The 26,769-nt window shown below is 49.0% G+C and overlaps 1 protein-coding gene across 2 annotated transcripts; it reads left to right on the forward strand.

The window, feature by feature from the left end:
- Positions 1-5,417: 5,417 nt before the first annotated feature.
- On the forward strand, positions 5,418-25,914 carry nme4 (NME/NM23 nucleoside diphosphate kinase 4). 2 transcript variants are annotated; one of them, XM_078417974.1, is made up of 5 exons: positions 5,418-5,544; positions 10,437-10,567; positions 23,443-23,544; positions 24,174-24,286; positions 25,679-25,914. In XM_078417974.1, the coding sequence occupies exons 1-5, from the start codon at positions 5,469-5,471 to the stop codon at positions 25,797-25,799; spliced, it is 543 nt and encodes a 180-aa protein (XP_078274100.1). In that variant the 5' UTR covers positions 5,418-5,468; the 3' UTR covers positions 25,800-25,914. The 2 variants fall into 2 exon arrangements, with proteins under 2 accessions (XP_078274100.1, XP_078274102.1); XM_078417976.1 differs by lacking the exons at positions 5,418-5,544; positions 10,437-10,567 and adding an exon at positions 13,241-13,390.
- The last annotated feature ends 855 nt before the right edge of the window (positions 25,915-26,769 follow it).

The raw sequence follows: 26,769 nt of genomic DNA on the forward strand, positions 1-26,769 counted from the left end.
TTTTATAACTGCATTTTTAAAAATTGTGTAGATATGACTTTTAAATAAATAATGATCCAAGTGCGTGTTTGACCTCAGGCATTTGGGAGTTAATAGGGGTCAAGGAACCGAGGAAGAATTCTGTACAAAATCCCTGTGCAGAAGTATCAGTGGGCAACCATCTCAACTAAAGCTGGGGATTGTAGCATCTTGGTTCTTCCTGAGTTACAAGTGATTTGTTTAACGTGAGGAATACTGATCCTCAGGCTGAATCTGGACTCACTCGGGGGTTTTGACTTCTCTCACAAGAAGTGAGCAGCTCACCCAGTCTTCACTCCTCGTCCCACCAAACTCCAAGCTGCTGGCTGCAAAGTCATGCTCAAGAAGAGGTACAAAAGACTGAGGTGCCAGTGCTGCCGTGCTAATACTTCTCACATCAGTCCTTATTGTCCTGCAGGTTTGTCCTTTTCACATGTTTAGAGTTAATTGATCTGCCTCCACAGACAGTGGTGAATGCAGATCACAATGAAAAATTCCTCCCCAAAGGTTCCTTTGCTCTATATCCATGTAGGTTGTTCTTGGGTTTCAATGAAACGTTCATTTAGATTGTGATTGATCTATATCTCAATCCAGTTATAGTCACTGAGCTTTACGGCACAAAAACAGGCCCTTTGGCCCACTTTGTCCATGCTGACCAAGTTGTCATTCTCAGCTACTTCCATTTGCCTTTATTTGGCCCATTGCCCCTAAATTGTTCCTATCCGTATATCTGTCCAAATCTCTTAAAAGCATCCACTCCCACTGCTTTCTCTCGCAGCTCGCAGGACTACCCTCTGAGCGAACAAGTTTCCCCTGAAGTCCCTCTTAAATATTCAGTTTTACAATTATCTACCCTGGGGAAAAGGATTTGAGTGTTCATTTATCCATACTCATAGTTTTGTATGCCTCAAAAACACTCCTCAGCCTCCCACACAAATAAAAAGTCCCAGCATATTCAACCTCTCCCTATAATTCACAGCCAGGCAACATCCTGGTAAATCTGCACCCTTTCCAACTTAATGACACTCTTCCTGTAGCTTGGTGACTAGAATGTCTTGCACTATTCCAAGTGAGGTCTCACCAATGACTTGTACAGCTGCATCATGATGTCCCAACTCTTGTACTCAATGCCATTCACAATTAAGGCAATAGTGCCAAATGCCTTCTTCACCACCCTGTCTATCTGACTGGCCACTTTCAGGGAAACATACACCTGTACTCCCAGATCTCTATTCTGCCACACTCTCCACTCTACCATTTACCGTATTAAGTTTTGCCCTGGTTTGACAAAGTGCAACATCTCACACGTCAGAATTAAATTCCATTTGCCATTCCTTGGCCCATCTTCCAACTGATCTAGATCCCATTGTAACGTGGACATCTTAGAATATTTTCCCAACAAAAAAAAATCCTCCTTGCTCTTGAATCTTTTAAAAGTGGAGAGTTCCAGCTGTTCTCTAGATTTATCATCAAGCAATAGAAGCTACAGCACAGGAGGTAATTTGGCTCATCACATCTGTATTGATGGAAGAGCTATCTGCCTACAAATCACCACCCTTCATGGGCACTTACAAGTGCTGTTCAAATGTGTTTGGGGGGGCCTGTCTCCCACCATTATAGGCAGTCAGTCCAGACCCCCCCAGAGTGAAAATATTCTTCCTTACCTCCCCTCAACTGCCGTTGGATCATACAGCACGAAATAGGCCCTTTGGCCCATCTTGCCCCTGGCAACCAAGATGTCCCCTTCTAGGTTAGTCCCATTTAGTCCATATTCCTCTAAATCTTTTTCTATCCAATTATCTTTTAAACGTTGTTATAGTACCTTCTCTGGCAGCTCATTCAAAAACCCAACACGTTTATGTGGAAAAAGTTGCCCCTCGGGTTCCTATTAAATCTTTGCCCTTTCACTTTAAACCTGTGCTCTGATTCTTCATTTGCCTGCCCTGGATAACAGACAGAAATTATTCTGAACCTCTGTTTCGGCGAAATAAGACCTTTTTAGTTATGATAATTGTGTATCCCTTAGATAACTCTTCCCTCTGATTCTTTTCCAAAGGAAACAACTCCAGTATCCTCATGGCTACAATGTTAGTTCTCCTTGTCACGCTGCTGATTTCATCGCAGTGACCAAACACTCAGCCTAATCTGTATGTTTCCAGCATAACTTCCCTGATCTTTTCTTCTCCATCTCAGGTAATGAAGGAAATCCTCCGAATGCACTTTGACCATCCTATTGGCCTAAAATAACAAAGTGCTGAAGGAACTCAGCGCGTCAGACAGCAACTGTGGAGGGAAAAGTACAGACAACCTTTCTCCAGATTGATGGGAGTAGAGGGGAGAAAGCTGAAAGAGATGTGAGGGGAAGCGATGTATTGTCACATGTTCCAGGATACAGACAGAAACTTTGTGTGCTGAACGGGAAAATCATTCATTAGGTGGGTCGAAAAGAGAACGGGAACAATGGAGTGTCAAAGCTGCAGAGAAAGTGCAGATTGAAAAATAGTTCAAAGACCACAACGAGGCCAACCCAACTCTTCAATTCTTTTGTCTCACAACTTCTGTCTTTTCATCCCTGACCCTTGTCCAACATTTGCCTATCAAATGCCACCCTACCCCCTCACCTGTACCCACCTCTTACTTGCCAGGCCTTATCCTGCTGCTCCTCTCTTCCAGCTTTCTTCCTCCCCTACAATCAATCTGAAGAAGGATCCTGGCCTGAAACATCACCTATCCATGTTTTGTTTCGTTTGGAGATACAGCGCGGAAACAGGTCCTTCGGCCCACCGAGTCCGCACTGATCAGTGATCCTTGCACACCAACGCTACCCCACACACACACACACACACCAGGGGCAATTTTACATTTATGCCAAGCAAATTAACCTACAACCCTGTACGACTTTGGAGTGTGGGAGGAAACTGAAGATCTCGGATGAAACCCACGCAGGTCATGGGGAGAAATACAAACTCCGTACAGATAAGCACCGTAGTCAGGGTGGAACCCGGGTCTGGCGATGTAAGAGATGCTATCTGACCCGCTGAGTTACTCTAGCACTTTGTCTTTAGCTCTTTGTTTTGCTTCCCGTATGCAAATTGGCTGCCAACCTTCCTGAATTACAAAGTGGCTGCAATTGTTGTAACAACCCTGGGATAATCTGTGGTTATGGAGATTGTTTTGTAAATCCAAACGTCTGAACTCTAATTTCCATTCGTGCTTTTACTTTTAAGATCTTATGCCCTTGGTCTCGATTCCCATGCGAACAACCCAGGTGATGCTACTTTAGGTGACATTTCTCTGCTTTCAGAGCCAGTAACATTGACCTTTTGACGGTGTCAGATCTTGTGCTGACAGTGAGAGGAAGACGTCCTTATCTTGGTGTAATTGCACCTCCACCAGCCTGACTGCAGTGTGTGCAACTCAGTCATAATCCAACAAATCACATTGTCAAATGATGAACAAACAACGGTACGGGCCAATTGATAATAAGATCGCTCGATTATCCTCAAACATTTCATGAGTGATAATTTGTCAAATGTACCAAAAACAGAACGATGAAATTCTTACTTGTAGCAGCTTAGCAGACATGTGAATACAGTATTCAATAGATAACATAGTAAAAAAAGTTCAATATTTTTAAAACAATATTAATGTAAACAAAGCCCCTTAAAGTCCCTTAAGACAGTTCAGGGTCTGAAGGAACCTGATGTGAAACGTCACCCATCCTTTTTTTATCCTAAAATGCTGCCTGACCTGCTGAGTTACTCCAGCATTTTGCGTCTACCAGTTTGTTGTTTCTACTCATAGTTTGTTGTTTAGTTGGTGTTTGTAGTGTTTAGTAGACTGATGGTTATTGATAAGAGGTCACGGTTTTCATGCTCCTGTACCTTCTTCCCGAAGGTTGGAATGAGAGAGAGAGAGAGAGGGAGGGGGGGGGGGGTCAGGGTGGTGTGGGCCTCTCATGATGCTGACTGCCTTTTTTTGTGACAGTGCCTTCTTCATGCTGGGGAGGTCAGTACCCGTGACTGGACCGGGCTGTGTCCACCACTTTTTGTAATTCCATCGTTCCTGCGCATTCGAGTTGCCGAAACAGGCCGTGATGCAACCAGTGAGAGTGAGAGCGCTCTCTACCGTGCACCTGCAGAAGTACAAGAGAGACTCACATAATCTCCAGGGAAGAGATATCCCACGAGGAGGCCGCATGAGTGGCGAAGGTGGATGTGTGTACATATAGTGGCTGTGTGTAACCACTCATGCGGCTACATATAGCGGCTGTGTGTAGAGATGTGTGTAGAGTGGCTGTGTGTAGAGATGTGTGTAGAGTGGCTGTGTGTAGAGATGTGTGTAGAGTGGCTGTGTGTAGAGATGTGTGTAGAGTGGCTGTGTGTAGAGATGTGTGTAGAGTGGCTGTGTGTAGAGATGTGTGTAGAGTGGCTGTGTGTAGAGATGTGTGTAGAGTGGCTGTGTGTAGAGAGGCTGTGTGTAGAGATGTGTGTAGAGATGTGTGTAGAGTGGCTGTGTGTAGAGTGGCTGTGTGTAGAGATGTGTGTAGAGTGGCAGTGTGTAGAGTGGCTGTGTGTAGAGTGGCTGTGTGTAGAGATGTGTGTAGAGTGGCTGTGTGTAGAGATGTGTGTAGAGTGGCTGTGTGTAGAGATGTGTGTAGAGTGGCTGTGTGTAGAGAGGCTGTGTGTAGAGATGCCGCCACTACTGGGTCTGGCATTAGCTATATGGAACGTGGAAACACAGAAAATGTAGACGTTTTTGTTCTGTATATATATTTTATAACAAATAAAGTTTATTTTTAGAGTAAATCTAAACTTCTTGAGCCAGAACCAAGTTAGGAATCTTAAACATTGCCAAAAAAATGTTATATATTAATAAGTGAAAATATGGATGATGGGGGCCACTCAACAACAGACAGAATGATGTTCAGGGAATTGTTTGTTCGGGAACCGAGAGCTCCGGGCAGGAGGGGTGTGGGGGGGAGAGGGAAGAGGAGGGAGATAGGAAGGGGGGGGAGGGGAGGGGAGGAGAGGGGAGGAGAGGGGAGGGAGGAGAGGGGAGGTGAGGGGAGGAGGAGGGGAGGGGGGGAGGAGAGGGGAGGGAGGGGAGGAGAGGGGAGGAGAGGGGAGGAGAGGGGAGGGGAGGAGAGGGGAGGTGAGGGGAGGGGAGGTGAGGGGAGGGGAGGGGAGGGAGGGGAGGGGAGGGAGGTGAGGGGAGGGGAGGGGGGTGAGGGGAGGAGAGGGGAGGGGAGAGGGGAGGGGAGGGGAGGGGAGAGGGGAGGGGAGGGGAGGGGAGGGGAGGGGAGGGGAGGGGGGGGGGAGGAGGAGAGGAGAGGGGTAGGGAGGGGAGGGAGGGGAGGGAGGGGAGGCCGGGCGGAGTGGCCCCGCCCTGTGGGCCGAGCCCCCAGTAGTTGAGTCGGGCCAGGCTGAGCTGAGCTGAGCCGAGCGGCGATGCTGCTGCTGCGGGGACTAAGCCGCCTCCTGAGGGATTGTCGGGCCGCCGGCCCCGGGCCGCGCTGGGCCTCCGGTAGGTGCCGGCTCCCAGGGGGAGGGAGCGGGAGCGGGAGCGGGTCCCGGGCCGGCGACACACCGGTAGCTGCAGAGTTTGTGGAAACTTTCATTACGATTCACAGAGAAACAGAAGCGGCGGGGAGAGGAAAGAAAGGAGGGAAGCGGAGGGAGCTTCCCCGGGCCGGCCCGGAGTGTGTGGGGTGGGGGGGGACAGAGGAGGGAAGGTGATTCCCCAGTCCCGGGGTGAAGGGGAGAGAGGGATAGGGGTGGGTGGGTGGACGGGAGGGAGGGGGCAAGAGAATGCATGGGACGGGGAGGGAGGGAGGGGGCAAGAGAATGCATGGGACGGGGAGGGGGGGCAGAGAGAGGGGAACGTTGGGGGAAGGGTATGTGGAGAACAAGTGGGACAGTGGGTCGGGCAGAAGGGTGTGTGGGTGCAGAAAGAGAGGTAACCCCCCCCCCCCCTCCCACCATCCCTTGAGAGGAGGGAGGGGGAGGGAGACCCCGTCCTGCCCCCTCCCCATGCCATGTGTTGATCCCCTTTCCTAAGCCTGAGGATGGAACACACGTACATGGTTACATTGAGTGGTGCAGCACAAGAACAGGCCCTTCGGCCCCCAGTGTCTGCGCCATGCATAGTGCCAGGTAAACTAATCTCTGCCTGTACATGGTCCACATCCCTGCATTCCATGATCTTCCAAAGCCCATCTAAAAGCCTCTTGAACACTATTATTGTATCTGCCTCCCGGAAGGTTGTGTTTCGAACTGGAGACCCCTAACCAGTGGTGTGCCTCAGGGAGACCCCTAACCAGTGGTGTGCCTCAGGGGAGACCCCTAACCAGTGGTTTGGATGAAAATGCACAAGGCCAGATTAGTACGTATTCAGATGATAATAAAATAGGTGGCATCATAGACAATAGGTGCAGGAGTAGGCCATTCAGCCCTTCGAGCCAGCACCGCCATTCAATGCGATCATGGCTGATCACTCTCAATCAGTACCCCGTTCCTGCCTTCTCCCCATACCCCCTCACTCCGCTATCCTTAAGAGCTCTATCCAGCTCTCTCTTGAAAGCATCCAACGAACTGGCCTCCACTGCCTTCTGAGGCAGAGAATTCCACACCTTCACCACCCACTGACTGAAAAAGTTCTTCCTCATCTCCGTTCTAAATGGCCTACCCCTTATTCTTAAACTGTGGCCCCTTGTTCTGGACTCCCCCAACATTGGGAACATGTTATCTGCCTCTAATGTGTCCAATCCCCTAATTATCTTATATGTTTCAATAAGTGTAGGAGTTTATCCAGAATTATAGTGAGAATTTAACCAGCTGGGCAAGGGGCCCGAGGAATGAATGAATGGCACATGGAGTTTGAAGCAGATAAGTGCGAGGTGTTTTATTTTGAGAAGTGAAACCAGGGCAGGACTTTCACAGTGAACGAACGGTAAGGCTCCGGTGAGTGTTGTAGAGCAGATCTAGGTGTACTAGGTGTTCATTCCCTGAAAGTCGGTCGCAGGTAGACAGGGTGTGAACAGGCTTTTGGCATGCTAGCCTTCATCAGTCAGGGAATTGAGTATAGAAATTGGGACATTATGTTCTAGTTGAATAAGATATTGTAAGGCCAGACTTGTGTTCAGCTTTGGTCACCCTGCTAGAGCAAATAAACATAGCACAAAAAGTAAGGAAATTTGTGTTTGGTGGATTATTTCTTTTTTGTAACAATGCTTCTTGGCAATAAATCTTATACCGTTGGAAAGCCTGTTTATTTCCCTTTTAAATGGTGCCACATTTGTAAGGAATATGCATTTGTGAGATGAGCAGCAGAGCTGAGTATGTGGGTTGCGCCCATGAAAAATCTGCCAAATCTAATCTGCCAATGCCAAACAGCTTATTCTGCCATTGACTCTTGTTCGGTGTTGTTTGGTGGATTGGATGATTGAAGTCTGAAGAAACAAGACATATTGGCAATTTAACAATTTATTCATTTAATAAACAGGAGCCTCAGTAGCGTGTGGAAGAACCATACACAGCCACAACAGCCTGGCACCTCCTCCTCATGCTGGTCACACACTGTTGTGGGGTGGCATCCCATTCTTCAACCAGCATTTGTCGCAAGTCAGCCAACGTGGTTGTGTTGGTCACTGGCACGAACAGCACGCCCAAGCTGATCCCACAAGTGTTCAATGGGGTTGAGGTCAGGATTGCTGGCAGGCCATTCCATCCTCTCCACTCCCAAATTCTGGAGGTAGTCTCTGAGAAACCCTGCTCTGTGGGGGCGAGCATTGTCATCTTGGAGGATAGAGTTCGGTCCCAGACTGTGGAGATATTGGATTGCCACTGGTTGCAGAATCTCATCTCGATATCTCTCTGCATTGAGATTGCCTCCAATGATGACAAGCCTCATTTTTCCAGTGAGGGAGATGCCGCCCCACACCATCACACTGCCTCCACCAAAAGATGTTACTCTATCGGTGCAGCAATCAGCATAGCGTTCTCCGCGTCTTCTCCACACTTTGACCCTATGATCCAACTGCCGTAGGCAGAATCTGGACTCATCGCTGAACATAACGTTCCTCCACATGTTCAGGTTCCAGTGCACGTGTTGCCGACACCAGCGCAAACGGGCCTGACGGTGAAGGGCAGTCATGGCAGGCCTCCTGGCAACCCTATGAGACCGGAGATCGGCTGCGTGCAGTCTGTTCCGAATTGTCTGGGCAGAGAGCCGTCGGCCATGTCGTCCTGCAAACCTTGACTGCAAATCTGTAGAAGACAGCCTACGGTTCCTAAGTGATGACAGGGTGAGGAAACGGTCTTCTTCGGGTGTTGTCTTCTTGGGACGCCCACTTCGCGGCCTGTCTCTGTCATCCCCCGTTATATGGAACTTGGCCTTCACTTTGGAGATGGTACTAGGGCTCACTCCAAATAATGCCGCAACTTGGTTTTGCGGAACACCAGCTTGAAGTTGCCCTATCGCACGGGCCCTATCCAGATCAGTCAAACGTGGCATGCCGATTCTTGGAGCAGACACCTACTGACCACTGTAGCAGGGCCCATGCTCGCAGATGCTGCCAATCAGGTGCCAATCAGGTACCTGATTGTCAGCACCTGGGGGTACCAGAATCTCAAAACAAGAGTCAATAGCAACAGCAGAATAAGCTGTTTGGCATTGGCAGAGAAGATTTGGCAAATTTTTCATGGGTGCAACCCATATACTCAGCTCTGCTGCTCATCCCACAAATGCATGTTCCTTACAAATGTGGCACCATTTAAAAGGGAAATAAACAGGCTTTCCAACGGTATAAGATTTATTGCCAAGAAGCATTGTTACAACAAAGAAATAATCTACCAAACACAAATTTCCTTACTTTTTGTGCTATGTTTTTATGTTGTTAATTTGGAAAGAGTGCAGAGAAGATTTATGAGGGTGTTGGCTGAAGTTGAGGGCCTGAGGTACGGGAGAGGGTGAGCAGGCTAGGACTTTATTCCATGGAGCAGAGGAGGCTGAGGAGTGATTTTATAGAGGTACGTAAAATCATGAGGGAAGTAGAAAGGGTGAATGCACAGAGAGGTGGAATCCAGAACCAAAGGACATGAATTTACCTGGAGGGGCCACAATTTCACTGAGAGCATGGTTGGTTTGTGGAACTTGCTGCAGAGGAGGATGTTGAGGATGGTATAAAAGCATAAAAAAGATATTTGGACAGATACATGGATAGGAAAGGTTTAGAGGAATATGGGCCAAATGCAGGCAGGTGGGACTAGTTTAGATGGGGCTTGTTGGTCGGCATTGATGAGTTGGGCCAAAGGGCCTGTATCCGTGCTGTACTGTCGACTCTGTAGGGAGAGAGTGCTCTGTCCTTGCGGTGTGGAATTGATGACGTTCATGAGTCTCCTGACTGGTTCGGTGATAGGAATTTCAGGACGATTCACATCCTGCCACACACTAAACCAGCACAACTGAAGGCATTTAATTGAGTCAAAAATCCAAATGGAATTAAAATAAATTGATTTAAATTTGTTTCAGTCATTTCAGTGATATAACTGCTTGCCTTGCTGTGCTGTGGATTATAAGATTGATTAGAGAGCCCTCGTGATATCAGTTATAGAAACACAATCAGGCCTTCAACCCATCACCTCCCTGCCCACCCTTTGGCCCTTCCACACCAATCTGAAAGTTTATAAACTTTTGAGAGGCATAAATAGGACTTTATTTCCCAAGGTGGAAATGGCAAAGACTAGAAGGTACAACTGGAAGGTGAGGGGGGCGAAGTTTAAAGATGTGCGCATCGTTTATTTTACACAGAGGATGATCGGTGCCTGGAACATGCTGCTGGGGGTGGTGTTGGAGGCAGATACGAGTGGCGTTTAAGAGGCTTTTAGATGTGTGCATGGATATGCAGGGAATGGAGAGATATGGATCATGTGGAGGCAGAGGAGATAGGTTTCTTAGCATCTTATTCGGCATGGGCCAAAGAGCCTGCTCCAGTTGTTTAGGTTTATTATTGTCACATGTACCGAGGTACAGGGAAAAACTTTGTATTGCTTGCTATCCAAACAGATCAGATAATGCTCTAAATAAATGCAATCAAGTCACACTCAAGTACAATAGGTGGAGTGAAGGGGAAGATAAAGTTCTCAGCATTGTAGCGCATCAGTTCCAGAGACAAAATCCAATGTCCACAATGGGGTAGAGGTGAATCGGACAGTACTCTAGCTTATGGAAGTACCGTTCAGAAGCCTGATGACAGAGGGGAAGAAGCTTGTTCCTGAGTCTCTTGGTGCGCGCTTTCAGTATCTGTAGTTTCTGTATCTTCTGCCTGATGTGAATGTGAAGAAGGAATAACCGGGGTGGGACCAGTCTTTGCTGCACTGTGCTGTCCTGTATTAACTCCCCCCCTCTGCCGGGACCAGGGATCGCTGGGATTCGTGAGCAGACACTGGTGGCGGTGAAACCGGACGGTGTCCAGAGGAGGCTCGTTGGAGAAATTATCCAGAGGTTTGAGCGAAGGGGCTTCCAGCTGGTGGGACTGAAACTGGTGCAGGTACAGAGTGAGATTGCAGGCTTGACTGCTTGACTAACCTCCTTACCTTTACCGGGTGTCTCCGTTGTGGGTTGTAGTTAGTTTAGAGACAGAGCATCGAAACAGGCGGTTCGGCCCACGAGTCCATGCTGATCATTGATCACCCATTCACACTTGTTCAATTTATCCCTTTTTCTCATCCACTCCCTACACACTAGGGGCAGTTTACAGAGGCCAATTAACCTACAAACCCCCACGTCTTTCTGGGATGCTGGAGGAAACCGGAGCACCTGGAGGAAACCCACACGGTCACAGGGAGAACGTACAAACTCCACACAGGCAGCACCCAAGGTCGGGATTGAACCCGGGTGGGTCTGTGGTGATGTGAGGCAGCAGCTCTGCCCTCTTACCCACCTTGTTTCCCGGGTTACAGGGGTGTACTTCAATAAGTTGACCAATCACTTTCCGTTAATGAAAAACAGCAAATAATTGCAGATGCTGGAAAGCTCAGAGAAAACTGGGATGTTGGAAACATTCAGCATGTCTGGTGAGAGAAAGAGGTCACCCGATAGAAGTTTATAAAATTGATGCAGGTGATGGTGGTGGAGGCAGATATAACAGTGGATTTTTACTTGCTTTTGGATAGGCACATGGATACGCAGAAAATCCCAGAGTGGATTATCGAGGATGTTGCCAAAACTTGAGGGCCTGAGATGTAGGGAGAGGTTGGGCAGTGCACGTGATAATGGAGTGTGGGAGGCTGAGGGGTCATTTATGGAGGTGTATAAGATCATGAGGGGTATAGATAGAGTGAATGCACATCCTTTTACCCAGAGTAGGGGAATTAAAAACTAGAGGAAATGGCTTTAAGGTGAGCTGGAGAAAATGTAACATGAATCTGAGGGGCACCTTTTTCCACACAGTGGGTGAAATGAGCCTGAGCAGGTACTATAACAACATTTAATAGATATTTGGACAGGTTCATGGATGGAAAGGTTTAGAGGAGTATAGAGAAAATGCTGGCATGTGGGACTATCGTAGATGGGGCATCTTGGTTGGTGTCGGCAAGTTTGGCCAAAGGGCCTGTTTCCAGGCTGTATGACTACCGTAGTGTTTCCGTGGCTGTGGTCTGCTTGTACCACCACTCACAGTGACTGCAGCCATTGGCAGGGCTGGAGGTGTGTGGGAGGGAGGGCTGTCACCCTCAGCTTGTGGAGTGTCATCCATCCCTACTCAACACCTGGCCAGCAGACCGTCCACAGGAGCTGCGTGGCTTCCCCTGGACCTCGAGACAGGGATAGGCAGCTCTGCCCAACTCAATGAGGAACTCCATGGTACAGACAATCACGTTATAAAACAATTGTATTTTTCCTGTGGGATGTTCAAGAATATAGATCTTTACAATAACTAAGTTTATTAGTTTTGCAAGCTAAAGGTACTCAGCGCTGCATGTTACATTGTTTATTCGTCTCGTTACATGAAGCTACACGGTGGTGCAGCGGTAGAGAGGCAGCTTTTGGGGTTTGATCCTGAATACGGGTGCTGTCTGTAGTTTGTACGTTTTCCCAGTGATCGCGTGGGCATTCTCTGTGTGCTCCAGTTTCCTTCCACAGTCCAAAGATGTACAGATTTGTAGGTTAATTGGCGTTGGTAAATTGTAAATTGTTCCTAGTGTGTAGGATAGTGCTAGTGTACGGGGTGATCGCTGGTCGGCATGGACTCGGTTTGCCTCGGGGCCTGTTTCCATGGTGTATCTCTGAAGTCTAAAGCATGTCAATGGAAGCTTTCACATCGGTTCCGATAGCCTCCTGTGGTGAAACAGACCGGCTGATGTTGATAGACTGCGGGGAGGTTTCTCTGATATTGTTGAAATCTAAGACAGCTGTTTTTCCTGTTTGTCAACTTCCAAATAAACTTTTAAGTGGTTCTCTAGTTTCTGATTGAAATCACTTTATAACCATTTTGGTCAGCGTAATGCACTGCTCCTTAATTCATCGATCACGCTCTACCTGACTATGTTACGGAAAGGCGTTACCCGAGTGGAAGTAACAGTTTTGCCCCTTCTGATTGGAATATGCAAGGGCTAGTGTAAATGCCCCCGACTGAGATTTTGGGATCATTGGACAGACATTTATCAGGGATCAGAACCTGGGGAAACACATCCCCTCCTTAGAAAGGTGAGTGGGGAGTGCTAGTTTAGATTAGTTTATTATCAGGTGCACTGAGGTACAGTGAAAAGCTTTGTGTTGCGTGCTATCCAGTCATTGAAAAGATTATACATGATTAAAATCATGCGGTCCACAGTGTATTGATATAGGATAAAAAGAATAGCGTTTAGCGCAAGATAAAGTCTGATTAAAGAGACACAAAAAGCTGGAGTAACTCCGTGGGTCAGGCAGCATCTCAGAAGAAAAGGAATAGGTGACTTTACGGGTCGAGACAAGATGGGTCTCAACCCGAAACATCACCTATTCCTATTTTCCAGAGATGCTGCCTGACCCGCTGAGTTACCCCAGCTTTTTGTGTCTGCCTTCGGTTTAAACTGCTGTTCCTCCCTACACAAGGCCTGATTGATAATAGTTTGATGGTCTCCAATGAGGTAGATGGTGTTATGGGAATAGCGCACCCGGTGGTGCAGTACCGGGGATATATTACCCATGAGGCTGGAGCCAGAGGGATCCTGAATTAAAATGGCTGAACCCAAGACTCGAGTGTAAAGCCTCTGTTAATTAGTTGTGTAACTGTACTGTAGCAGGTTACAGAAAGGAAACACACTAACAAAACATGGTGTCAGATCGGGGCCTGCTTCAGGATCAATCGAAAGGACGACAGCAGACGACGTTTGTGAGTAATTACTGCTGAGAGACGACTGGGGCCTACATTGTTTCCATTGATAGAGGGGTGGATTTATCAGGAAAATGGAGCAGCTGAAGCCCCCTAGGCAAATGAATTTTGAGGCAAGGGACCTGCCAATGGAGTGGAGACAATGGAGGGAAGAGTTTGAGCTCTATGTTGATTTGAGCATGGAAGGGAAGGAGGACAAGACAATGAGGAAACTGCTAATGTACCTAGTTGGACCGCAAGGGAGAGAGCTCTACCAGACGCTCGAGACACGGACGCCGGAGGGCAACGTACAAGAGGTTACGCTAGCGCAGGTACTCGATGCTTTCGAAAAGCATTGTCAACCCGTGAGGAACGAGACCGTCGACAGGTATAGATTCTTTATGCGGAGCCAAGAGAGAGGGGAGACTTTTGATTCGTTTTTAATAGAACTGAAGCTCTTGGCAGCTCATTGCGGTTTCAGAGTTGAAGGATTCACTGATACGTGATAGAATAATATGCGGCATAAGGGATGACATGCTGCGGGAAAGACTTCTCCGAGAAACCTCACTTGACTTAGAAAAGTGTGTGAAGGCATGCCAGGCTTCGGTGCTGGCCAAGGCCAGAGTTGATGTCCTGATAGGGGACCAGCGACAAGATGTCTGTGCAGTGAGGCAGGAGGGGAAACGATACCAGCCAACCATAGAGTGCAAATACTGTGGATACAAACATGAGAGAAAGAAGGAGAAATGTCCGGCATATGGCAGGGAGTGTTTCAAATGCCATCAGAAAGATCATTTCGCCTCACAATGCATGGAAAAGCAGGGGCAGCAGAAGAAAGAAAAGAAAGGGAAAAAACCTGTGCATGCAGTGGTGGAAGTGGAGAGTTCCAGTGATGAGTATGATGACAGTCAAGAGGTTGATGAAATTCACACAATGGAACTGCAACCAGAAGCAGGAAAAGCAGAAAGTGTGCACAGGGTTGAGGAGACTCAATTCCCAAATAAAATCTTTGCGACCATGATGCTGAAAGGGAAGGAAGTAAAATTCCAGGTGGACAGTGGAGCCACATGTAACATAATTCCCAAGATGTATGTAAAGGATGTGGATGAAACCAAGCAAGTATTGTCCATGTACAACAATACGACCGTGGTGCCTCTTGGGAAAAGCAAAATGAGACTGGTAAACCCAAAGAATGGAAAGAAATACAAAGTAGAGTTTGTAGTCCTGGAGGAAGACTGCATTCCAATCCTGGGAAGTAGGGCAGCCCAGCAGATGGGGTTCATCTCAGTGTGTACAGAGAACATAATGACACTGAATGGCAGTGAAATCCCTCTGACCAAGGAAAGATTGATAGTGGAGTATGCTGATGTGTTTGAAGGGACAGGTAAATTTGAGGGCAAGTACCATCTGCTGGTAGCTGACAGCATAACGCCGGTGATCCACCCACCACGAAGAATCCCTGTAGCCTTACGGAGTAAGCTGAAAGAGGAGTTAGGCAGACTGACAGAAGCGGACATAATTGCCCCAGTAGAGACCCACACACCATGGGTATCCAGCCTTGTGTGTGTAGAAAAGCCCAATGGGAAGTTGAGAGTGTGTTTAGACCCGAGGGATCTGAACAAGGGGCTTAAAATAAGTCATTACCCAATGACGACGATCGAAGATGTCCTCACCGACCTGAATGATGCCAAGGTCTTTAGCACGTTTGATGCCAAGAATGGGTTTTGGCATGTGGAACTGGATGATGAGAGTTCTCAGCTTACAACATTTAACACACCATATGGTAGATATAGGTGGAGACGCATGCCATTTGGTCTGTCCACGGCCCCTGAGGAGTTCCAGCGACGACAGAACCAAGTGCTGGAGGGCCTGGAAGGAGTGAGGTCTGTTGCTGACGACATCCTAGTGTTTGGGAAAGGAAAAACGGCAGAGGAAGCAGAAAGAGACCATGACAGGAACGTTAAAGCTCTGATGGAGAGATGTCGTGACCGTCACCTGAAGCTGAACATAGAGAAAGCAAAGCTGAAGGTGAAGGAAGTCACTTTCATAGGACATAGAGTCTCTGCTGCAGGACTGAAACCAGATCCAGGGAAGGTAGAAGCAGTGCTACAGATGCCTAACCCAAAGGATGTCCAAGGAGTTCAGAGATTTATTTGCTTTGTTAACTACTTGAGCAAATTCCTTCCTGGATTAAGCGGTCTATGTGAACCGCTACGCAAGCTGACGCAGAAGGATGTAGTTTGGTGGTGGGCACAGGTGCATGACAGGGCGGTGATGGACATAAAGAAGCTAGTGTGGCGGCTCCCAAGGGTCGGGCCATACTACTACCGACCCCTCGGCACGGGAATGGACCAGTCCAGGGGGGCGGTCCGGTACCATGTATATAAGGACAAGGTTTTGGGCGCGAAGCCATTCCGGCAGACTCGACCCGTCTGACAACCTTTGTCTTGGACATGGGGGACCGGCCGGAGGCCGTGTCAATTGACCGCCTGAAGCCGTCCCACTTAGACATCGACCAACCGGTGCGGGTTGCCCAGCCTCGGCCACGAGGTCGCCCACCCTTTTGGGACCCACCACCTGTCCCTCCAACTGTGCCTCCGCCGGCCCCTCTGTCGACTGATTACCGTACGCGGTCCGGTCGGGTTGTGCGACCACCAGTGCGTTTCGTGCCTCCGGTTCTGGGGGGGGGGGGGGTCCTGTGGCGGCTCCCAAGGGTCGGGCCATACTACTACCGACCCCTCGGCACGGGAATGGACAAGTCCAGGGGGGGCGGTCCGGTACCATGTATATAAGGACAAGGTTTTGGGCGCGAAACCATTCCGGCAGACTCGACCCGTCTGATAACCGAGGTATAATAAAACATAACGCCCCCGAAATACCTGGCTCCTTGCCTTTATTTCGGGCCTCTATCGACGCGCCACACTAGTAACTGCCGAGCCAGTACTCAGATACTATGATCCATCCAAGGAGCTGACAGTACAGGCCGACGCATCAGAAACTGGACTTGGTGCGGCGCTGATGCAGGAGGGCCATCCAGTTGCCTATGCCAGCAGGGCCCTGACGGATGCAGAGACCAGATATGCACAAATAGAAAAAGAATTGCTGGCAGTGATGTTTGGTCTAGAGAGGTTCCATGTGTACACATATGGAAGGCCAGTGAATGTGCAGTCAGACCATAAGCCACTGGAGATAATCGCCACAAAACCACTTCATCGGGCACCAAAGAGATTGCAGAGGATGCTGGTGAGGATGCAGACCTATGATGTGACAATAAGATACAGACCAGGGAAGGAGATGCAGCTTGCAGACACGCTGAGCAGAGCATATATTCAGACTGGCAAGACTGACAAGACCATGAGAGAACTGGAGACTGTAAACCTGGCAAGGCACATCCCAATAGCACAGCCTCTGCTAAATGGCATAAGGGATGCAACAGGAGAAGATGAGACTATGCAGAAACTGCAAGAGGTGATCAAACGTGGCTGGCCAGAGAACAAGAAGGATGTTGACCCAGAGCTCATCTCCTATTTCCATGTGAGGGACGAGCTGAGTGTTGCAGATGGTCTCATATTTAGGGGAGAGAGAGTAATCATCTCTAAAGCCAGGAGACGCGACATGCTCACAAGAGTACATGATTCCCACATTGGTGTGAATGGCTGTCTAAGAAGGGCAAGAGAATGTCTGCACTGGCCCGGAATGAGTGCAGAAATCAAGGACTTCATACAAAAATGTGAGACATGTCAAGCTCAAGGGAAAGAGCAACCAAAAGAAACGCTGCATTCCCATGAAATTCCAGAGAGACCATGGGCGAAGGTGGGTGCAGATTTGTTCCACTTGGATGGAAGGAACTATTTGATCACTGTGGACTATTTCTCAGGATATTGGGAAATAGACTATCTAGAGAAAACACTGGCAGTGAATGTCATCCATAAAATGAAAGGCCAGTTCGCAAGATATGGAATACCAGATCAGCTCATCACAAATAATGGGCCACAGTTCACAGCTGAGGAGTTCAAGAGTTTTACCAAGAAGTGGCAGTTTGAACATACGAGCACATCACCCTATTATCCACAGAGTAATGGAAAGGCAGAGAGCAGTGTGAAAGTTGCGAAGTCATTGCTGAGGAAGGCTAAGGCTGCCGGAGCTGACCCTTACCTGAGCCTACTAGCTTTTCGCAACACACCAACACCTGGCATGAGTAGCAGTCCAGTTCAAAGATTGATGAACAGACGTACCAGGACCATTCTACCGACTACTCAGAGGCTGCTCAAACCTGAAATTCCGAAAAAAGTAAGAGATGAGTTGAGAGCAGCTAGAGACAGACAAGCAGACTACTACAACAGAGGATCTCAAGATCTGATTCCCCTGAAAGCTGGCGATCCAGTTCGAGTGAAGCCGACCGATAATCGACATCAGTCCTGGAGGAAGGCTGTGGTTGTAGGCCGTGTTGCGCAACCCAGATCTTATGAAGTCAGAACCGAGGACGGCGTCATCTATCGTCGGAATCGGCGCCATCTGAGGAAGACCAACGAGCCATTTCATCGCGTTGATGTTGACCTAGATGACCTGGTGACGTTGCCTGAACCGGAGCGAGAAAATCGACATATGAGCCGACCACCAGTCCCCAGAGAGCATCAAACCCTGACAACAAGATCTGGTAGATGCGTTCGAAAACCACGCTATCTGCAGGATTATGTGCCCACATAAGGATAGGGCCTGTACATGTAGTTGAATATAGATGTAAAGGATATTAGGTTATGTTTAAAAAGTTAATGTTATATTTTTGGTTATAGTTTGATATGCATTGTTTTATGTAGAAGTAGTGGTAATGGCTAATAAAACTGAATAAATAAAAAGGGAAAGGGAATGAGGAACCAGACATGTGTTGTTCAAAGTTTAGATAATTCCGAGCACTGAACTAAGATGCCATGGAAGAATTTAATTTATGGCTATACATGTAAAGTTCCTGTACATATATATCTGTTTTGTAAATAAAGGGGGATGTTATGGGAATAGCGCACCCGGTGGTGCAGTACCGGGGATATATTACCCATGAGGCTGGAGCCAGAGGGATCCTGAATTAAAATGGCTGAACCCAAGACTCGAGTGTAAAGCCTCTGTTAATTAGTTGTGTGGCTGTACTGTAGCAGGTTACAGAAAGGAAACACACTAACAAAACAGATGGGAGGTCTAGCTGGTGAGAGGATGGTTCAGTTGCCTTTTGCAATGCTGACTGTAACGTCATTAACATTCCACAACGGATGTGAAGGGAAGAGGATGCAAGTGATCGGTGCGTTGCGAGTGAGTGGGTATCTGTTTGTGCCCACCTGTAGCTTCAGAGACTTGTCACATTGACCCTGGAGCCAGGACTGGTGCAGAATTGTCCAGCTCCAGGCTTTGAGTCCGCAGTTCACAAACGCAAGGCAATACGGGGAGAAAAGATGAGGTACGAGGGTAAACTAGCCAATAATATAAAGGAGGATAGCAAAAGTTTTTTTAGGTACGTGAAGAGGAAAAAAATAGTTAAGGCAAATGTGGGTCCCTTGAAGACAGAAGCAGGGGAATTTATTATGGGGAACAAAGAAATGGCAGAGGAGTTAAACCGTTACTTTGGATCTGTCTTCACTGAGGAAGATTCACACAATCTCCCAAATGTTCTAGGGGCCGGAGAACCTAGGGTGATGGAGGAACTGAAGGAAATCCACATTAGGCAGGAAATGGTTTTGGGTAGACTGATGGGACTGAAGGCTGATAAATCCCCAGGGCCTGATGGTCTGCATCCCAGAGTACTTAAGGAGGTGGCTCTAGAAATAGTGGAAGCATTGGAGATCATTTTTCAATGTTCTATAGATTCAGGATCAGTTCCTGTGGATTGGAGGATAGCAAATGTTATCCCACTTTTTAAGAAAGGAGGGAGAGAGAAAACGGGTAATTATAGACCAGTTAGTCTGACATCAGTGGTGGGGAAGATGCTGGAGTCAATTATAAAAGACGAAATTGCTGAGCATTTGGATAGCAGTAACGGGATCATTCCGAGTCAGCATGGATTTACGAAGGGGAAATCATGCTTGACAAATCTACTGGAATTTTTTGAGGATGTAACTAGGAAAATTGACAAGGGAGAGTCAGTGGATGTGGTGTACCTCGACTTTCAGAAAGCCTTCGACAAGGTCCCACATAGGAGATTAGTGGGCAAAATTAGGGCACATGGTATTGGGGGTAGGGTACTGACATGGATAGAAAATTGGTTGACAGACAGAAAGCAAAGAGTGGGGATAAATGGGTCCCTTTCGGAATGGCAGGCAGTGACCAGTGGGGTACCGCAAGGTTCGGTGCTGGGACCCCAGCTATTTACGATATACATTAATGACTTAGACGAAGGGATTAAAAGTACCATTAGCAAATTTGCAGATGATACTAAGTTGGGGGGTAGTGTGAATTGTGAGGAAGATGCAATAAGGCTGCAGGGTGACTTGGACAGGTTGTGTGAGTGGGCGGATACATGGCAGATGCAGTTTAATGTAGATAAGTGTGAGGTTATTCACTTTGGAAGCAAGAATAGAAAGGCAGATTATTATCTGAATGGTGTCAAGTTAGGAGGAGGGGGAGTTCAACGAGATCTGGGTGTCCTAGTGCATCAGTCAATGAAAGGAAGCATGCAGGTACAGCAGGCAGTGAAGAAAGCCAATGGAATGTTGGCCTTCGTAACAAGAGGAGTTGAGTATAGGAGCAAAGAGGTCCTTCTACAGTTGTACCGGGCCCTGGTGAGACAGCACCTGGAGTACTGTGTGCAGTTTTGGTCTCCAAATTTGAGGAAGGATATTCTTGCTATGGAGGGCGTGCAGCGTAGGTTCACTAGGTTAATTCCCGGAATGGCGGGACTGTCATATGTTGAAAGGCTGGAGCGACTGGGCTTGTATACACTGGAATTTAGAAGGATGAGGGGGGATCTTATTGAAACATATAAGATAATTAGGGGATTGGACACATTAGAGGCAGATAACATGTTCCCAATGTTGGGGGAGTCCAGAACAAGGGGCCACAGTTTAAGAATAAGGGGTAGGCCATTTAGAACGGAGATGAGGAAGAACTTTTTCAGTCAGAGGGTGGTGAAGGTGTGGAATTCTCTGCCTCAGAAGGCAGTGGAGGCCAGTTCGTTGGATGCTTTCAAGAGAGAGCTGGATAGAGCTCTTAAGGATAGCGGAGTTAGGGGGTATGGGGAGAAGGCAGGAACGGGGTACTGATTGAGAGTGATCAGCCATGATCGCATTGAATGGCGGTGCTGGCTCGAAGGGCTGAATGGCCTACTCCTGCACCTATTGTCTATTGTCTATTGTCCTGCTGCAAAACTCCACAGCCACCTCTTGTGTCCTCACACAACAAGCAGGTTCTTTAACAAGTCCAGTCAAGTCAAGTCAAGTTTATTTGTCACATGCACATACACGATGTGCAGTGAAATGAAAGTGGCAATGCCTGCGGATTGTGCACAAAAAAGAATTACAGTTGCAGCGTATAAATAAAAGTTAATACAGAGAAGACAAAATTTAGTCCCTGGAGTTATAAAAGTTAACAGTCCTGGTGGCCTGTGGGAAGAAACTCCGTCTCATCCTCTCCGTTTTCACAGCGTGACAGCGGAGGCGTTTGCCTGACCGTAGCATCTGGAACAGTCCGTTGCTGGGGTGGCAGGGGTCCCTCATAATCTTGCTTGCACTCGATCTACACCTCCTGATGTATAGGTCCTGCAGGGGGACGAGTGTAGTTCCCATGGTGCGTTCTGCCGAACGCACTACTCTCTGCAGGGCCTTCCTGTCCTGGGCAGAGCTGTTCCCAAACCAGACTGTAATGTTGCCGGACAAGATGCTCTCTACAGCCCCAGAGTAGAAGCAATGAAGGATCCTCAGAGACACTCTGAATTTCCTCAGCTGTCTAAGGTGGTAAAGGCGCTGCTTTGCCTTACCCACCAGTGCGGCAATGTGCGTTGCCCATGTCAGATCCTCTTTGATGTGGACTCCCAAGTATTTAAAACTGCTCACCCTATCCACAGTAGACCCATTTATCTCCAGTGGCGTGTACGTCCTTGGATGTTGAGCCCTTCTAAAGTCCACAATCAGCTCCTTAGTTTTTTTGACATTCAAGAGGAGGCTATTGTCCTGACACCAGAGTGCCAGATCAGCCACCTCCTCCCGGTAGGCCTTCTCATCGTTGTCGGAGATCCGGCCCACCACCACAGTGTCATCAGCAAACTTGATGATGGAGTTTGAGCTGAACCTGGCCACGCAGTCATGTGTGTACAGGGAGTACAATAGGGGGCTAAGGACGCAACCCTGGGGGGATCAAATGTTCAGGGTGAGGGGGCTAGATGTGTGTTCTCCCATCCTGACCACTTGGGGCCCGGCCGTGAGAAAGTCCAGGACCTAGGCACACAGAGGGGTGCTAAGCCCCAGTTCCAGCAGCTTCTCAGCCAGTCTGCTGGGGACTATTGTGTTGAAAACTGAACTAAAGTCAATGAACAGCATCCTCACATAGCCCCCCTTCTGGCTGTCCAGATGAGAGAGCGGTGTGCAGAACCTGGGAGACCGCATCATCTGTGGACCTGTTCGGACGGTGTGCGAACTGTAGTGGGTCTATGTTGCGAGGAAGGAGGGCACAGATTAGTCTCTCGAAGCATTTCATGACAACCGAGGTGAGGGCCACCGGTCGGTAGTCATTTAAACACGCTGGAGAGGCATTCTTTGGCACCGGTACAATAATGGATCTTTTCAAGCATGCAGGGACCACGGACTTTGCCAAGGAGAGGTTAAATATTGTGGTGAGCACTGGAGCAAGCTGAGTAGCACAAGACTTTAATACTCGCCCAGATATACCATCTGGGCCTCCAGCTTTCCTCATGTTCACACGTGTCAGAGCCCATCTCACGTCATGCTCGGACACCGAGAATGTGTGCACATCCCCGGCGGTGGATCCCCCTCCAGCCTCGCTAGCCAGTTGTTGGTGTTGTTTTTAGACGGCGAGCTGGGGGTGTTACCCATCTCGAACCGTGCATAAAAAGAGTTCAGGTCATCAGCTAAGGAGGTGCCGGCACTTCCGGTTGAGGGGGGGGGGGGGGGGGGGGCTGCACCGGTAGCTAGTTATAGTCCGTAGCCCCTGCCAAAGGCGCCTGGTGTCCTGCTGCTCCATCTGTAACTCCATCCTGTCCCTGTACCTCCTTTTTGCGTCCTTCACGGCCCTTCGCAGTCGGTAGGACTCTCCCTTGTAGTCGTCCATATTGCTAGGTGCCAGGCCAGAGTTGTAAGCAGCAGTGCGAGCACCAATTCAACCAGGAACTGCCTTGGATGCACCAGGGACTTTGCCTTTTTTTGCACCAATATCATGTTTTTATAATTTTTTTAACTTTTTATTTATGTTATGCGAGTATTGTGTTTACAGGCTAGTTATGCTGCTGCAAGTAAGAATGTAATTGTTCTGTTTTTTGGTACATATGACAAGTAGACATTGACTCTTACCTGGTTCCAACCCCTCTCCCCTTTCCATCACTTAAAGCTGAGCTGGCAGGGAGGGGGGGAAAACATCACCATGTCTGGTTCATGGACACAAATGGTGGATGGTGTGGGGAGTGGACAGTGCATCGGGGAGAGCGGGGTGTGGGGGAGAGTGGAGGAGGGGGGGTGGGGGCTAGTGGAGTGTGGGGGAGTGGGAGTGTGGGGGAGAGTGGAGGGTGTGAGGGAGGGGTGTGTCGGGGAGAGGGTGTGTAGGGGAGAGGGTGTGTGGGGGAGGGGGAGTGTGGGGGGGAGGGGTGGTTGGGGAGTGTGTGTGGGGGAGGGAGTGTGGGGGGGAGGGGGTGGTTGTGGTGTAGGGGAGGGGGAGTGTGTGCTGGGGAGTGTGGGGGAGGGGGTGTGTTGGGGAATGTGGGGGAGGGGGTGTGTTGGGGAGTTTGGGGGAGGGGGAGTGTTGGGGATAGTGAAGCTTGGGGAAGGGGAGGGTGTGTGGAAGAGCGGGGTGCGTAGGTGTAGGGGATGGGTGGGGGTGGGGGTGTACAGGGGAGTGTGGGCTCACTGTGCTGTGCCGTGTTGCAGGCTCCCCGTGAGGTGCTCTCCGCTCACTACCATGACCTGGAGGAGAAGCCCTTCTACCCGGCGCTGATTGAGTACATGAGCTCAGGACCCATCGTCGCCATGGTGAGTATGGGGGGGGGGCAGGAACCCCGACCCTTGAGTGAACTCTTCACCTCGCCCAGGGGAATACTCTTGCCGGGATGCCAGTGAACGTCTGGAGCCCTGGCTGCGAGCTGCACCATCAATGGGAGCGGAGATGAGGAGGAAAGACCAGCCTGAGGGTGGTGAATCTGTGGAATTCATTGCCACAAGCGGTAGTGGAAGCCAAGTCTTTGGGTATTTTGGCAGGTTCTTGATTAGGAAGGGAGAAGGTAGAATGGGCAGGACAGCTGACAGATAGCGAGAGCCCTTTTGTCATACACGTTGCACTTGGCACTTGGTCCTTGACCTGTGCCCAGGGCAGCAGTGGCGCTGCGGTAGAGCTGCTGCCTGACAGCGACAGGCACCTGGGTTTGATCCTGACATCTGGTGTTGTCTGTGGGGAATCTGTACATTCTGCGTGGGTTTTCACCAGGTACGCTGGTTTCCTCCCACATTCCAGACTTGCAGGTTTGCAGTTTACTTGGCTTCTGTAAATTGTCTTTATTGTGTGGGATTCTGCTCCTTTGTCTCATGGCCTCCTCACCCACTGACGTGGGCCGTTCTCGCGGCCTGTAGCCATTGCTCCACTGTTGTCGTCTCTCTTCTTGCAGGTCTGGGAAGGACACGACGTGGTGAGGGTGTCTCGTGTGATGGTTGGCTCCACCAACCCTGCCCACGCCCTGCCCGGGACGCTCCGCGGAGACTTGTGTGTCCACATCAGCAGGTACGTGTGAGGGGGCTGGGACCCTCTGCGGGGTTTGTGTGTCCACATCAGCAGTCCCTGAGAGGGGGGGCAATCCTCTCACCTCCCTGTGACCCACGAGGGACAGACCAAGTCATTGACCTGTACAGCTTACAAATAGGCCCTTCGGCACACGCCAATCATGTTTACCTATCAGACGAGTCTCATCTGCATGTATTCAGCCCATATTCCTATAAATCCATTCCTCCAATGCCTTTTGAGTCATAATTGTTTCCGCTTCTATAGCTTCCTCTGGCAGCTCATTCCAGATATGAACACCCTCTGTGAAAAGTTGGCTCTGAGGTCCCTCTTAAATCTCTCCCCTCTCACCTTAAGCCTGTGCCTTCTAGTTTTGGAATCCTCTACCCTGGGAAAAAGACAGCAAGCGTTCACTTTCTCCATGCCCCTCATGGTCTCGTACACTTCAATAAGGACAGCCCTCAGCCTCCTACGCTCCAAAGAAAAAAATCCCAGCCTATCCAACCTCTCTCTAAACTAATACATGCATGCTCAGGTAACATCCTGGTGAATCAACTTCTGCACCTTTTCCAACTTAGCTGGGCGACCAGAACTGCTCACAGTACTCCAAGTCTGACCAATGGCCAGCTGCATCATGATGCCCCAACTCAATACTCTTCCCAATGAAGGCAAACATGCCTTCCTCAAAACCGTGTCCAGCTGTCTCAACACTTTGAGGAAACCGTGCGCCTATACTCCCACATCTCTGTTTTACAACACACTCCAGGGCTCTACCATTTACGTGCAAGCCCTGCCCTGGTTAGACAAACCAAAGTACAACACCTCACACTTGTCAGAATTAAATTCCATTTGTCATTCCTTGGCCCACCTCCCAACTGATCGAGATCCTGTTGTAAACTTAGACACCCTTCCCCTGTCTGCTATACCGCCAATTTTGATGTGATCTGTAAATTTATGAACAATGTTAACTACTGTCATCCAAATCGTGAATGTTGATAACGAACAACAGTGGTCCCCTGGCACTCCACTAGTCACAAGCCTCCAATCAAGAAACAGCCTCCTCAACTACCCTTTGCCTCCATCCTCTGACGAGCTCACCTCAGATTCCATGGGATGCCACCTTCCAGACCAGCTTACCACAGGGGACCTTGTCAAAGGCCTCGCTAAAGTCCATGTAGATTTGTCCACCACCAATCCCTTCAGTCACCTCTTCGACAAACTCTTATCTGTTTTGTGAGGCACGGTTTCCCACACACACCCGTGCTGACTGTCTGATCCAGGGTGGGGGTGGGGGAGAGGGGGGAGGGGGGGAAGAGTTCAGGGCTTTGGGGCTTCGTGTCAAGTGATCCCGGCTTCCTCACTGTGCCTCCTGTAACCCGCCATTCCTCCTCTCAGGAACGCGGTCCATGCCAGCGACTCGGTTGAAGTTGCCAAGAAGGAGATCAGCCTGTGGTTCCACCATAGTGAGCTGGTTGAGTGGCAGTGTTGTGCCCACAGCAACCTCTACAAGGTATGAACATCCAGGAAATGCCCACAACGCAGCTACCTCTGACAGTGCGGCAGCGAGATACTCCTCCTGCGGCCACACACTTCACTAACACCCTGTAGATAACAATCTGCAATAAAATGATTCCACACCAGCTGGACATCAGTGCCCTGAGTGGAAGGATTTTTTATCAGAAGTGAATTGACTCCTCAGCTTCCAATTCAATAAACACCACTGACTGACGTGTGAAAGTGAGAGCTGGAGAGTGGAGATGTGGTCGGGGTTCAGGGCCTGTTTGTGCAGCAGCTGCCTGGGGAGGTGCTGGCGATAAACGAGGCCTGACGTGCAAACGCCCTGCAACTTGCTTCAAGCGGTGGAACGTAGTGCAGTTAAGGAACAGGTTCTTGGGCCAAACACGTTGCCACGATAAACTAATCTCCTAATTTGCCTGCACGTGATCCATATCCCTCCATACCCACATCTAAAAATATTTTAAATGCCACTATTGTTTCTGCCTCCACCACCATCCCCAGCAGCGCACGCCAGGCCCCACAACCCTGTGTAAAACAAAACTTGCTCCGCACATCACCTTTACATTGTACCCCTCTCACCTTAAAGCTATGCCCTCTAGTCTTCGACATTTCCACCTTGGGGGAAAAAAGTTGTGATTGTCTACCTCATCTATGCCACTTATAATTTTAAACACTTCTATCAGGTCTCTGCGGGCTGCAGGAACTGATCCGTGTACCATTCCACTACACGCCACCCTTTCTTTGTCCAACCAGAACTAGACACCCTGTGGAAATAAGGAAGATACAAAATTCTGAGTAACTTAGCAGGTCAGATATCAGCCCTGGAACACGTCTGAAGAAGGGTCCTGACCCGAAACATCACCTATCCATGTTCTTCAAAGATGCTGCATGACCTGCTGAGTTATCCCAGCACTTTGTCTTTTTAAAAAAACTAGAAACCCTGTCCCATTCTGCCTTTACCTAAAGAA

The sequence above is a fragment of the Rhinoraja longicauda genome, chromosome 21 (assembly GCF_053455715.1).
Source record: "Rhinoraja longicauda isolate Sanriku21f chromosome 21, sRhiLon1.1, whole genome shotgun sequence".
NCBI lineage: Eukaryota > Metazoa > Chordata > Chondrichthyes > Rajiformes > Arhynchobatidae > Rhinoraja > Rhinoraja longicauda.